We start from the raw sequence: 14,993 nt of genomic DNA, 5'->3' as shown, positions 1-14,993 counted from the left end.
GGACACAGAGTGAGCCCTGCACTTGGTTGCTTAATACTAAGCACAACACTTTACAAGTACTAAAAACCTAGATAAGAACAATGAACTGCAAAAATTTTAACTATTAGAACAACGAGAAAACTGCTAAGAAGCGCTTGCAGAGCAAGAGCAAAGGCACATTGCAACAACTGTCACAAGTGGTAAAAAGGAACTGAGGGGGTGCAGGGCCACCAGAGGTATTTACTGGCCCATATACTGGTCAATATACCGGTGCAACTCCAGAAGGCACCCTTGCTGACTCAACAGGTACTGCTAAGAGAAAAACCGACATGGAATGGTCATGAACAATCTCTCAAAGAAGAAGAATAACTGCAACAAGAAGCAATCCTAAAGGCCTTTGAGAAGACCCTGAGGGTTAAAGACAGGCTGAAGAAGAGACGTATCAGAAACAATCGTGGCTTATAACATGTAGGTGTTTCCTGATAATGGATGTGTCTTTAAATGGATATAGGCATCTTTTGTTAGAGGGCTGAAAACCAAAAATCCATGTTAACTTCCTTCATGATAAGCATTCTTGAAGAGACACAGGGTGGGGATTTGGGTAAGTGGTTGGGAGGTGAAGGGGTATATTCCAAACGTACTAACCCTAAAAGCCACTAGTCTGATATTATTTGATGTCCAGATGTGGTAGAACACGGGAAGGCAATAGCCAAAAACACGGGAATGGATTGGGCTGAAACATTGGTTGGTGAAGGAGGCCTTTCAAACCTTCAATCAGAGCTTCAAAATTGTGATTTGCAAGGTACCAACTGGAAAATTGGCACCTGGGATTGAGATGTTCTCCAGTGCTGTGATTGTTGACATTACCATAAGGCCATTGTTGTTGTCAATTGGAGTCACTGTCTCTGGTTCTCTAATAAGGTTTGTACCTTCTTCTCTTTGCAAATGGGGTTTAAATCCCCTCATTCACAATTACCTGAATTATGACAGTTTCTCCTCTGAGAGCACTGCTATAAACGAGCTATATTTCCCTTAGATACCAATCTCATTTTGCCAATAAGGTAGTCTAGTTTGCGACTCTGAATTATAATGTGCTTGATAAATAAACTTTGTGCCTGAACAGTCTCTTGTGTTCCTTAGAGGTTAATCTAAACTGGGGCTTCTTGCACTGGTTTATCTGCACATTCTCCAGAGGGATGTCCTGGCTTGGGGTGACCTGATTAAACGCTTCCTGGAACTGCTTGAAGTAATCTACAGTAGGTGGTCATAGAATAATCACCTCGTCTGGAGAAGAAGAAAAATTGCAAGATGGAGATGTAGCTGCCTGGCTTGTGCTCATTTCAGTGTTCTCTCCGTCTCCCTGAGCCTCTGTAGGGTGAGAGATGTGATATGAGACCACAATTTAGCTCTATGGACTGTGGGAGACTTGGAATATGAGCCCCAATAAGTTGTCCAGTGTGCCCAATGAATTTGGAAGGCCATTGGTGGATTCATCCACAGTGGTCTGTACCATACTTGAACCATATGCAGGCCTGTATGCAGGGGAGGTGCAACAGCACCCCTCAATGGTCTCCCAAGTAAACATGCTCCAGCTGGCATGGGGAAGGCAGGAGCAGCACGCTGCCCAAGTCTCCCTCCTCCATGCTCTGGTCGGCCAGGGCAAGGCTAGGGCTGATTTCCCCACTTAGGGGACCATGAGGGTGCATTCACACCCTTGTGTTCCACATTTCCAAAAAACACCTCCCTACACAGAAATTCCTGCATATAGGAATCTGGTTGTAAGGCCCCAGGCTAGTTGTCATTTTTTCAGAGATGGTGTAGTGAGAAAATGCATGGTTCCTGCCCCTTATCATATTTACTAGATGAGTACCACTTTGCAAGACATATGGGGATCTCCTCTATAACTCATGGTGGAATTGTGATACTAAGTAATGGAGAAAGTAGTGCCAATGATACAATGAAGTCTCTTTGGGTAGCACAGACTAGCAGTTCTGATATTGGTATCGTTGGTGCCAAAGATCCCTTGCTTGTTGATGCCAACACATGCCCCATCAGTTTGGTTGGTGCAATTAGTGCCAACTTAGTTTTCTCTACCAGTGTTGACAGTGCCATGGCGCAGAGGCATTTGTGCCTGAGGAGACACTTGGTGCCAAGTCAGGTCTGGGTGACATGGACAAGGCATGTCTTTGTGCCTCTACTCCATCTCCTTTGCTTGGGGCTTAGCAGTACTAGAGGTTCCTGGCGCAGCATAGTGCTCACCTGAGCATGTGCTGACAAGAGGGGTAGCAACCTGGCAGGAGACAGTGCTCTCTGAGAGGACATGTGTGCCCTCTTCATCTTTTGAAGGGTCTGTTTCCCTGTTCCTTTGGGAGGAGTGTGCAGAGAAGCAGTCCTCGTGTTTGTTTCAGGATAGAGAGATTTCTTCATCAAGATCATTTTTAGCCTGAGATGAGGAAGTTACTCGCCTTGTGTAGTAATGATGGTTCTTTAAGATGTGTCACTGTGGATGCTCCATTCAGGTGTCAGTGTGTCCTTGCGCCGGCAATTGGAGATTTTTAGCATAGCAGTGCCTTCCCGTGCCATGCACATGCAGTCACTGTCTCGCGCTGTTCTGTCCATTAGTTGCATGCGTAGCACAGATCCCCTCCATTCCTTTTCTACCAGAATCCTTAGTGAGGAGGAAGGAAAGATAGTGGAGCACTCACAGGGACACACATCTTAAAGAACCATCATTACTGCACACGGTAACTTCCTCTTCTCCTTCAAGTGGTGTCCCTGTGGGTGCTCACTCAGGTGACTAAAGAGCAATACCCGCATTAGGCAGAGGCGAGCTTTGGAGTCACGCCCCAGAGTGGCAAGGACAGCCTCACCCACAATGATTGATGGTACTGGTCCCTGCTGTAATGCATAATGTTGCTCGAAGATATGATGGAAGGACCAGATAGCCACCCTAAAGATGTCAACAAGGGGCACATTATGTAAAAAGGCAGTCAATGTGGCCATCATTCACATGAAATGACCAGTGACCTTCCAAGGTGGGAACTTATTGCGAAGTCTGTAGCAGCTTGATATCCAATTTGAGATGAATTGGGTGGAGACGGCTGTTCCCTTATGGGGACCAGATGTGGAAATAATAGAATCATCATCATTTCAAAGCAGTTGCAACCCCTCCCAGGATTACAGCTCTTGTAATCTTGTTAGGTTACTGTGAAGTCCTGTATGTTGAAAGGATTCTGCATCAACACCTGACATGATAAATATTTTTCTTTCTGAAGTCAAATACTGGAGAAGAATGAGACTTACCATTGAAGACCACTGGGATAACTAAAGGATAGGAGAGACTGATATAAGCAGAGTGCATGCTCGAATATCACACCGAGCAGCAGCTGGCAATGTGCAGTGGATATGTGCATCACAAGCTTGCAAAAACAGATAAAAAATTAAAACCTCAAGTTATTAGTGTGCTGAATGCCTCTTTCAGCCTACTTTGAGATAAATAGTATATACTAATTAGTTAAAAATTCCAAATGTGCACACTGTCTAGATACCCTCACATTTTTCCATTCAAGATTTATCACCAATTAAGTTGGACAGGCAGGACTATGGGAGTTCTTCAGTCTATTTGTCTTTGTCTGAAGTCTAAGACCCAAGTAGTTATTAATTCTTATCCAACTAGTCAGTATTCAAGAATACCTGAAAACTCTCATGAAACGGAATTCAACAAAAGGAACCTAACATGACATCAAGAGAATAAATCAAGATTATAATATACAGTTATCCACTATCCCATAAATATGAGCACAGTAATTCTTTAGGAAACTTTATATGTAAAAAATGCTAACATTATTCTTTAAAACTGAATAACTACACAAGTTTACAATGACACCAGCCTTAATTCTAAGCTTCTGAAAGCATTTACATACCTAGTCATTACTGTTTGTCTGTCAGGACGTACATCTAGTAGGATCTTCATTATCTGAGGTTCAAATCCCATATCCAACATCCTATCAGCCTCATCTAAAACCTGTGCAAAACAAGGTTAATTCCTATGATTCTTAAGTTTCAGCAAGACGCTATGTAGCAGGCTTTCCTTTAGAGGTATTTCTCACCCCCCCCATCCTTAAAACCCATTTTAAGAATCTACTTATTTCCATTCCAAAAACTAACAACCCTTTTTGAGTTTTCACCATCTAAATTGTTGTTAGTGCTGCTCCTTTTTGAAGAGGCAAACCCGGCACATTTCTAGACAGGAAAATGCTTTAATCATACCCCCATGAACAAAAGTCAGCGAATATCAAGATTTCAAAGAGTTTTCATTTGTTTATATTCTCCCCCCACAATCTGCTTGGCATATAAATTCATATAGAAGGTTTGATTGTGTAATAGTGCCGTTTTTTGATGTGGTCTATTTCAATCAAGTGGCTTCAGAAACTTTAAATTGAAGTTTACTGTTTTACTTGTTAGTTTTTCTATGCCACTCCAGAAAAATGAATTTTGTCCTTTGCTATGAACAGAAAGAATCAGATTATTTCATCACAACATTTGTAAGGGGCTCGCCAATTCTCAGAGTTCAATCTCCTTTTAACCAATAAAGTGCACTTGACCACTTCTTGAGCTTCCCTAGTACTCCTGAAAAATTAATAGTTTTTGAGGCGTAAGTCTTTGAGTCAGAACTTGTAATGGCCAAACACTGGTTAAACCGTGACTGGCAAAGAGTCAGGACTCTAAAATAATAGCCTAACTACAATGAAAGAATGGTACTCTGAAGTTGAAATTAGGTGTGATTCCGCACAGAAATGGAGACTGGTTTTACACTTTGGACACATGGCTAGCTGACCTTTATTGGAGCCCCAGAGACCTTCTGCCACACACAAATGAAACGGATGATTCTATACAGGGCAATATAGTAAGTGCTATCTGGAAGTCTAGGACTTTTCAAAGACTTAGAAAGCTTTTATAACCTCCTGGCCTTTAATAATCTAATCTGCTCTGGAGATAGTGATGTGTTTCTTTTTAAGTGCTGCACTTTACTAAATGGACCTTTAGGGATACACCCCATACTGTGAGAACTGGAACTAGTTTGGCCAACTGAGAAGCGATCTTCCCAGCAACTTTCTATTAAAATATCTTCCTTGGATAGATTTCAATTAAATGGAATGGTTTTGTAATCTGAGATCCACTCATGATCCAGTCCATTTCTAAAACATAGGCACACCAGAGAGAATTGCAGAATTCAATACAAATTTAAAAACATTAAGCCAATTAGAACCATGTCCAATGGACTTTCCTCCTTTTAATTTTCAGGTTATAGGAGTGATGGGCAACCTATGTTAGTGAGTGACCCGCATGAATGGCCCTCCTACATCTAGTGCAAGATGGTTATAACCAAGAAGGTTTTCCCAGGATAGTGTAGTTTTGCTAACTGTCCTTGCTTACCTAAAGTTTGTGGGGTGTGCTAACTGAACTGTAGTACTTAAGATTATTCTTCACTAACTATAGATATATTTGATGGAGCATAAAGGCTACAATCTCTATTGTGTGTTACAGAGAGCAGTGAGCTCCTCCTCTGTGACTGTCCTTCCTAACAGAATGGAAGATATTTCCTTGGCTACAAAATGAGCTATTCCTATAGCTAGAGGACAGGGAGAAAAACATATGAAGGTGCAAATTTTAAAAACACTCTCAGTTGTGGGTCCAATTTTGGATACTTATGGACTGCAGTATGGGGTGTGCATTATTTCTAGAAAGTCAGTTTACAGGTACCTAAAATTGATTACTTTCAAAATTCAGTCTTCTGTGCAGGTCTCCTGTCTACTGGAAAAATGTCTGGATTGACAACTGAAGTTCAAGGAGAACCATTCTGTCGCTTTGTATGTGATTCAGAAAGATTACAGTCAAAGCCTTTGGTTAACATGAAACATAGCCATCAAGTTATTTTCAGCATGGATAGCTTTTTGTTCTATTTCTAGCCAGCACCACTACCTTTATTTTCTAAAGGGAGCAAAAGTGTCTGAGGCTAAAGTCAATATTTGGCTGTTCGAGCACTGAAAACTAACAATTATTTTCATTACCACAGAAAAGGGAGGGACCACTTGTCCAGAATAACTTCCCTTTCTCTAAGCAGGAGCCTTTGTTCCTAGTTTACAACCAAAATAAGGTTGTACTTTACTTCCACTACTATTTTCTCTCTCAGCTGATAAAACTCCTGATGATGCTTGTCTCTCTGCTATTACCATTTCTACATATTTGGGGTCTGCAGGTCAGCTATTATTTCTAAACCTGGCGTGCTGGCACCAGGGGAGGCATGCTATGATACTATTAGCTGCTCATGACTGGATCTTTTTAACAGTCCCAGTTTACTCATTAACGCAGGAGTAAAAGGAAAAGTAGTATTATTCGCCGTATGCAGATATTATTAATCTGATGTTCTTTGAGATGGGTGTCCCTGTGGGCGCTCCATTATAGGTTTCTTGGCACTCCTGAGGTTATTATCATAATGTTTTAGCAGCATTATTCCCCCACAGATGCTGGCGTGCCTGTGACGCAGTGAACATGCTGACGTGCTGTCAACCTTCCCTCAGTTCCTTATGTACCGTGGAGAAATGTTACAATCCAGAAGCAGAGGGGAGGAGGGAGGGTCGTGGAGGGTTTACAGGGACACTTATCTCGAAGAACACCTCAACTGGACAAGGCGAGTAGCCTCTTTTCTTCTTCGAAGAGTGTTCCTATGGACGCTCCACTATAGATGACGCTCCACTACAGAGCAGTACCCTGAGCATCTGGAGAGAGGGGCTTTGGACCAGACTGGTGGACGGCAGAGAGGACCGCTGCCCCAAACCTAACATATTGTGCAGTGTAAGTATCAATTCCGCAATATTTCATAAAGGGATGTGTAGAGGCCCATGTTGCAGGTCTACAAATGACGTAAGGGGCACATTATGGAGAAAGGCTGTGGAAGTGGCCATTGCCCTGGTGGAGTGTTCCCGCAACTGGTAGTGACAACTTACTGATGTCATACCAAGTTTTAATACAATGTTAGCCATTTCGAAAGCCTCTGTTTCAAAATCACCTGCCCTTTGGAGCAATCTGCTATGGAAATGAACAACCTGGAAGAGCCTCTGAACTGCTTTGCTCTATCTAGGTAAAAAGCAATTACCTGTTGAACATCCAAGGAGTGGAGTCGAGCCGCATTAGCATCAGAATGAGGCTTTTGGTGGAAAACAGGTAAGTATATAGGTTTGTTTAGGTGGAACTGTGAAAGTATCATAGAATCATAGAATACTAAGACTCGAAGGGACCTCAAGAGGTCATCGAGTCCAGTCCCCTGCCCTCTAGACAGTATTTGGTCCTGCCATGACCATCCCTGATAGACATTTATCTAACCTACTCTTAAATATCTCCACAGACGGAGATTCCACAACCTCCCTGGGCAATTTATTCCAGTGTTTGACCACCCTGACAGTTAGGAACTTTTTCCTAATGACCAACCTAAACCTCCCTTGCTGCAGTTTAAGCTCATTGCTGCTTCTTCTATCCCTAGAGGCCAAGATGAACAAGTTTCCTCCCTCCTTCTTATGACACCCTTTTAGATACCTGAAAACTGCTACCATGTCCCTCCTCAGTCTTCTCTTTTCTAAACTAAACAAACCCAAATCTTTCAGCCTTCCTTCACAGGTCATGTTCTCTAGACCGTTAATCATTCTCATTGCTCTTCTCTGGACCCTCTCCAATTTTTCCACATCTTGCTTGAAATGCGGCACCCAGAACAGGACACAATACTCCAACTGAGGCCTAATCAGCACAGAGTAGTACGGAAGAATGACTTCTCGTGTCTTGCTCACAACACACCTGTTAATGCATCCCAGAATCATGTTTGCTTTTTTTTGCAACAGCATCACACTGCTGGACTCATATTCAGCTTGTGGTCCACTATAACCCCTAGATCCCTTTCTGCCGTACTCCTTCCTAGACAGTCGCTTCCCATTCTATGTGTGTGAAACTGATTGTTCCTTCCTAAGTGGAGCACTTCACATTTGTCTTTATTAAACTTCATCCTGTGTACCTGAGACCATTTCTCCAATTTGTCCAGATCATTCTGAATTATGACCCTATCCTCCAGAGCAGTCGCAACCCCTCCCAAGTTGGTATCATCTGCAAACTTAATAAGCGTTCTTTCAATGCCAATATCTAAATCGTTGATGAATATATTGAAGAGAGCCAGTTCCAAAACAGACCCCTGCGGAACCCCACTAAGTTATACCTTTCTAGTAGGATTGTGAACCATTAATAACTACTCTCTGAGTACGGCTATCCAGCCAGTTATGCCCCCACCTTCTAGTAGCCCCATCTAAGTTGTATTTGCCTAGTTTATTGATAAGAATATCATGCAAGACCGTATCAAATGCCTTACTAAAGTCTAGGTATACCACATCCACCACTTCTCCCTTATCCAGAAGACTCGTTATCCTATCAAAGAAAGCTATCAGATTAGTTTGACATGATTTGTTCTTTACAAATCCATGCTGGCTGTTTCCTATCACCTTACCACCTTTCAAGTGTTTACAGATGATTTCCTTAATTACTTGCTCCATTATCTTCCCTGGCACAGAAGTTAAACCAACTGGTCTGTAGTTTCCTGGGTTGTTCTTATTTCCCTTTTTATAAATGGGCACTATATTTGCCCTTTTCCAGTCTTCTGGAATCTCCCCTGTCTCCCATGACTTTCCAAAGATGATAGAGGAGGTATCTGAGCCTCTAGCTATCAGCTCCTTGAGTATTCCAGGATGTATTTCATTGGGCTCTGATGACTTGCAGGCATCTAATGTTTCTAGGTGATTTTTAACTTGTTCTTTTTTTTATTTTATCTTCTAAACCTACCCCCTTCCCACTAGCATTCACTATGTTAGTCATTCCTTCAGACTTCTCAGTGAAGGCCGAAACAAAGAAGTCATTAAGCATCTCTGCCATTTCCAAGTTTCCTGTTACTGTTTCTCCCTCCTCACTGACCAGTGGGTATACCCACTGGTCAGTGAGGAGGGAGAAACAGTAACAGTCTTCCTCTTGCTTCTAATGTATTTATAAAAAGTCTTCTTGTTTCCCTTTATTCCCGTAGCTAGTTTGAGCTCATTTTGTGCCTTTGCTTTCAAAGAAGTTTCAGATATGGTTTTAGCACCACTTTTTCTTTGTGAAAAATCATAAGCGGTGGATCCACCATGAGCACTGCCAACTCAGTGACCCTTCTGGCTGTTGTGATGGCAAGTAGAAAAGCAACCTTCATGGAAAAGTGAGACAATGTGCACATTGCCATCGGCTCAAAAGGAGAGCAGGTAAAGGTGTTAAGGACAAGGTTGAGATCCCAAGATGGCACTATCACCCTTATTGGGGAAAGAAGTTGTTGAAACCCTTTAAGAATTTTTTAGGTGCGAAAAAATAGTGATTGTCTACATTATCATGCTCACTAGAAACAGCCACTAAATGGACCTTTATTGATGAATTTGAAAGGTTCTGTTTCTCTAAGTAAAGAATATACTCCAGCAGTGTCAGCAGCTGCTTTGTATAAGGCTGAAGTGCTCTGTGGGCAGCCCAATCAGAGAAATAGTAACATTTCTTCAAATAGGTCTTCCCTGTACTTTCTTTATGACCGTTCATAATTAAAGTACAAATTTCTTCCGAACAGGTGATCATCCTTGGAGAGCCAGGATTTGAGATGGAGATTGTGGATGTTGGGATGAAGAACGTGTCCCTGATCCTGAGACAGTATGTCCAGCCACTGTACAAGAGGAATTGGAGGAGTAGCTGACATTTGACACAGGTAAGAGAACCAGCTCTGCCTGGACCATGTAGGTGCTATCAGAATGACCCATCCCTGTCGTGGGTTTTTTTTTGTATGACTTTGTTGAGGAGGGGAAGGCAACAGTATTCCCTTTAAGCTATGCACAGAACTCTGACTGGGCGGGGTTTATCACTCACCTGTGTAGCTGTTCTGTTGTGGAGCTTGGAGGGAACACTGGAAGGTATATAGTAGGTTGTGAGACCAACTGATCATCCTGGCATCTCTCACGGAACTTTTGCCCAGTCTTGTTCTGGAGCAATATTTGGGGCACTTGCATTGCAAAACGCAGTGAATAAGTCTATGTCCGCAAAGCCCTACTTTTGGAAGATGGCACGTAAGGCTTGGTGATGTACCTCCTACTTATATTTCTAAGGAAATATTAAGCTTAACTGATTTGTGGTGATATTTTGTTTGCCTGGGAGATATACAGCTGATATGGTGACTTGATGATGAATGTTACAGTGCCAGAGGGCTGTGGCCTTTTTGCAAAGATGGTATGACCTGGCCCCACCTTGCTGGTTTATATAAAACATGCAAGTGGTATTGTTTGTGAGTATTCTCACTGATTTGTCCTGAATTAGGGGAAGAAAGTACTTGCATGCTCGTACTGCACAGAGTTCTAGAACGCTGATGTACAGGCCTGATTCTGGAGGTGTCCATCTCCCCAGGGTGCTGCAACCATTGGTATGTGTACCCCAGGCCTCTAGGGAAGCATTTGTAGTTACGTGTATGGACAATGACGTTTGTTGAAGAGGGACTCTGCAGCACCGGCTCCTCTCCTCCCACTGCCCCCCCACTTGCTAATAGTCTCAGCTTATCGGGTAGTCAACTATTTTACAACTCTTTTACATCCCTAATTCCTAAGTAAATTACTAACAAAGAATTTTTTTTGGAGAAACACTAACAATTAAGTGGGGGGGGGGGGGAAGAAGAGGGGGAAGAGAGCTATAACATCTCTAACCATCTGAGAGTCTCCTTGACTTTGGTTGTGGGACTCAGAAGTTTGTGCAAAGGGTGCTTGTGAGGCCAAAAGCAGGTGTGAAGCCATCCATGCCTGCAGGCACCACATGTAGTCTGGCATGAGGGACTACGTATATCGTCGCAGACATATGTCCGAGTAGTTGTAGGCACCGTCTGGCCAATATTGTAGAGCTGTCCATATTGGCCACACTAGGAAAGGCAATTGAGTGGAATCTTTGTGTTGGTAGCTGCGCCTGTGCTCGTATGCAATCCAATCTTTCACTTATGAGATGCTCCTAAGATGGAGCAAGGTGAGACTTTTGCATGTTTATTTGTAGGCCCACAGTATTGACTAGTCAGATTGTCTGTGGTGTAGTCCATGGTCCTTTGTTCCATAGAAGGCACTATCAGGCAATCGCCGTAGTGAATCGATAACTTAGTACTTCTTCTTAGTCATTTTCTTGGCTGGAGGATCCTTCAGCTGATGGCCCTGTTGGTCAGAAGCTGCTGCCGGTGAGGTACGAGATGGAGACGCTTGATATACCAATTCCAAGGGTCGTCTCTCTGTCATCTTCATTATGAGGAGTTTTAGCTGCAGTTCTCTTGCTTTCAAAGATCTAGAAAAAAGCTTTTTATAGTGGTGGCAGCTCTTCAGAGAATGATTCTGGTCAGGCAATGAATGCATTTGGCAAGCCCATCAGAGATGGAAACGGACATTCTGCATGTCAGGCACCTCTCAAATCTTGGGGAGCTTGGCATCACTAATCTATTCCTAATAAGGATGTTAAGTATCAAGTAAATGGCTAATCGAGTACTTGTGGCAGGTCCTGCGCTGTGCCTCTATCTTTTAACTGTAGTAAGAGACAGGTGGCTCTTGCTACATTTAAAAGGCAGAGCTGCAGCCTACTGTGCGTCTGCCTTCCCATCCCTGCAAAGACAGTGGTGGAGGGAAACCAGCTTTTGAGCCATGTGCCCCAAGCACTGGCTCCTGCTCCTCCCCCACCTCCCACTTGCTCCCTCAAACAGCCTCAGCTTATCAGGTAGTCAACTATTTGACAACTCTTTTACATCCCTAATTCCTAAGTAAATTACTAACAAAGAATTTTTTTTGGAGAAACACTAACAATTAAGGGGGGGGGGGAGAGAAGAGAACTGTAACAACACTAACAATATAATACTATCTAATCACTATCTACAAATTAACAACTAACACTAAGAACTAAACATGGAGCACTGCTGGGTTCCAACCAAGCTTGGAGCGCTGACACCCGGGGAGGAGTACTGCTGCTAAAAAATTCTTAAAAGCATAGGAGTGCCAAGATGCCTACAGTGGAGCGCCCACAGGGACACTCCTCAAAGAACTTAATTTTCTTACAGTTACTGTCCTATTGCAACTCAGGTTCCTGCCAGCTCTTTAAATAGCTCCCTGTTGGCTTTTGCTGCTGCTCAGCCAGGTCTTACTGGAGCTGCACATCAAGATGCACCCCCTTTACTTTCACCTTTCATTGAAGTAGGTCATAGGATGCATCTGAGAAAGGGCCAGTTTAAACTGTTATCCTGAGTGATTAACCCATGTCCTTAGGGTTAAAAGGCCATTGACAAATAATTTGTAAATATGAGAAAACAGAGTACCTATATCAGTGGTTCTCAACCTGTGATCCTATCACCAAACAGCTGCAGTCCCTGTGATATTCTCAGGTTCATACAAGTGGTGTGTGGGGCCCACAAAATACAGAGAGCTACATTTGTGACCCACAATCGTGATCAGGTTGAGAACCACTGACCTATAGTATTAAAGATGATGATTGAAGAGGATAAGGAGGACATTCTACAGTTAAGTAATCTAACAAAAATGGTCAGGAAGACTTAAGGCTTTCAGTACGTTATACCATTACCATGACAAAGCAATCTAAAAAAAAATATTTTCAAGTGACCTTAGAAGGGAGGGCCATATGTTTCCCCTCACCCCCATTAAAAAACCACTCACTGTGTGTATCAATTGTCTAGTTTTCCCTGGGTGGCATTCAGTGTTTTCAGCAGAGATATTCAGTTTAGTAATAAGATTTTCAAATTTTAGGCTTAAAGTCTCAATTAAAATTATTTCATACTTTAAAAAAATTAAAGATTTGGTTCAAATTAATCCACCTTCATTCCAGTAAGTGCATTACTTTTCCCTGTTGACTACTTGCCAAATATGTTATGCTCTTCAGATTTATGAAGTTGTTCATTTGAAGGTCATTCAGTCTACCAGGAGTAGCAATAACAATATCCACACCTTTGGTAACCACGTTTATCTGTCCTTTTCGGTCCCCACCGCCATATATGCAAATACTAAAAAAAAAAAAAAAAAAAGTTTTCCAGAAGCTGAGTCATACAATTCAATTAAAATCAATCTTTCAAAATTGAAAAAAAGTGACAGTACTTTGTTCCGTAATATTTAAAGGACACGTTTGTATTAAGCTATCAAGAGGCAAGATTATAGTCACAGAATAGGTCAAAAAGCAACGAGGATTTATTTATTTATATTTTCTACTTTATATAAATATTTGTTATTTTACGTTATGCCATAAATAATGTGTTTTTAAGTTTAAATACATTAAGCAAGACATACATTTTAACAAAATAACTACATTAAATCATTTTCCTAACAGTTTGTCATTGAATGTGTTGCTTCAGTTTCTATATACAGGCAGTCCCCGGGTTACATGGATCCGACTTACATCGGATCCCTACTTACAAACGGGGTGAGGCAACCCCGCACTAGCTGCTTCCCCCCCAGCAGACCAGGGAGATGCAAAGCTAGCGCCCCCCCCCCCTCTCCCCAGCAGACCAGGGAGACGCGGAGCAGCTTTTCTCAGCAGACACCTCAGCTTGAGAATAAAGGACTGAGGGAAGTGAGGTGTGGGAGAATAAAACTGAGCTCTGGAGAAATGTTTGGCTAGAGTTTCCCCTACAGTATGTACCAGTTCCGACTTACATACAACTTCAACTTAAGAACAAACCTACAGTCCCTATCTTGTACGTAACCCGGGGACTGCCTGTACTACCTTTGGCAGTTTTAAAAATTTTCATCCCGTATGTAGCAGAGAGAAACACGCAATGATTTGCTAAAAGTACATAAAACTTTTAGCAGGAGATAAAAGATAGCAGGAGGCCAACTTAATGACAAAAGATCACAGAGTAGTTGTGAAAGAATTTGGACATGAGCACAAATTATATGACCATCTAATAAAGCACACCGAATTAACAGAGACGGAAATAGGTAACATTTAAAAAATTAATCTAGCAGCAAACATGGAAATTAGAATTTTCCAGGTACTATAGCACCTAATCTCACATCTTTCAACATGTAAGAAGATCTTCTCAAGTAAATTGCAATAAAGAACTGATGGAATGTTGGGTATTCAAAACATCCTATTTTATAAGATAATTTTATGAAGAATAAATTATTGTAAATTTGGTTCACCTCTAGAGGGACAGGTAGTGCAGCCTAACTATCAATTCAGAACTACTCCGGGGAACAAAAATGGTCAAGAAAGAATAACCAATAGCAATCTTAAACCACAGACTGGAAAAAGGAGGAAAATTAATAAAGATGAAGAAATACAGCTTCAAAGACGACTTGAACCAGAAGGAAAGCTGTAAATAAAAAGGTACAAATTATGGACCTTTTTAGACTTGACATCACCAATAAAATATTTCCACTCTCAGAATACACAGGAGGAAGAGGTTTGGCCAAGGGGAAGCTCAACTACTGACCAAGTACTGAAAGGGAGCCCAGAGGAAAAGGGTCCATTTAGCAACTTCATAATAAATATGGCAGACATCTGTGGCCCAGACAAAGTAAACAGCATGTTTTCTGCTACCTAATGCCAGAATAGAATATCAGATATCCTAAAGGCAATAGAATAATTTATTTATTTTTGCATGTTGTAAGGCTTTTGCTTTTTAGTGACAAGGTTTGCTGTAATGCAAGACTTCTGCCAACATTTATATTTTAATATTAAGAAACTAGTGAGAATAAAGATTACCTTTTAATGCTTTTGTATGTATACTTTGAGCACTCTGCCTCCACTTGAAGAGCTAGTTCTCGAGTGGGAGCAAGGACCAACATACCTGGCCCACCCCGCTGATCTTTTGGGCTTTAAGAAAGAATTAAACAATTTTAAAAAATGCTTTATGCAGTAGTTATATGAAGCCACAGAAAAAACTGATACTGAGT

The 14,993-nt window shown here is 41.8% G+C and overlaps 1 protein-coding gene across 2 annotated transcripts in view; it reads right to left on the bottom strand.

Annotated features, from left to right (window-relative positions):
* DDX43 (DEAD-box helicase 43) overlaps positions 1–14,993 on the bottom strand; it is a 78,689-nt gene that overhangs the window by 50,003 nt on the left and 13,693 nt on the right. For both annotated transcript variants that reach the window (XM_075923770.1, XM_075923771.1), the window contains exons 8-10: positions 14,803–14,913; positions 12,961–13,102; positions 3,903–4,003 (exon numbers count right to left, since the gene is read on the bottom strand). In XM_075923770.1, the coding sequence (XP_075779885.1) occupies positions 3,903–4,003; positions 12,961–13,102; positions 14,803–14,913 (354 nt within the window). The remainder of the gene's footprint in view (positions 1–3,902; positions 4,004–12,960; positions 13,103–14,802; positions 14,914–14,993) is intronic.

This window comes from Pelodiscus sinensis, chromosome 3 (assembly GCF_049634645.1).
Source record: "Pelodiscus sinensis isolate JC-2024 chromosome 3, ASM4963464v1, whole genome shotgun sequence".
Taxonomy (NCBI): Eukaryota; Metazoa; Chordata; order Testudines; family Trionychidae; genus Pelodiscus; species Pelodiscus sinensis.
Note: the sequence above shows the minus strand (reverse complement) of the source record. Positions and strands in the feature narration are given on the sequence as shown.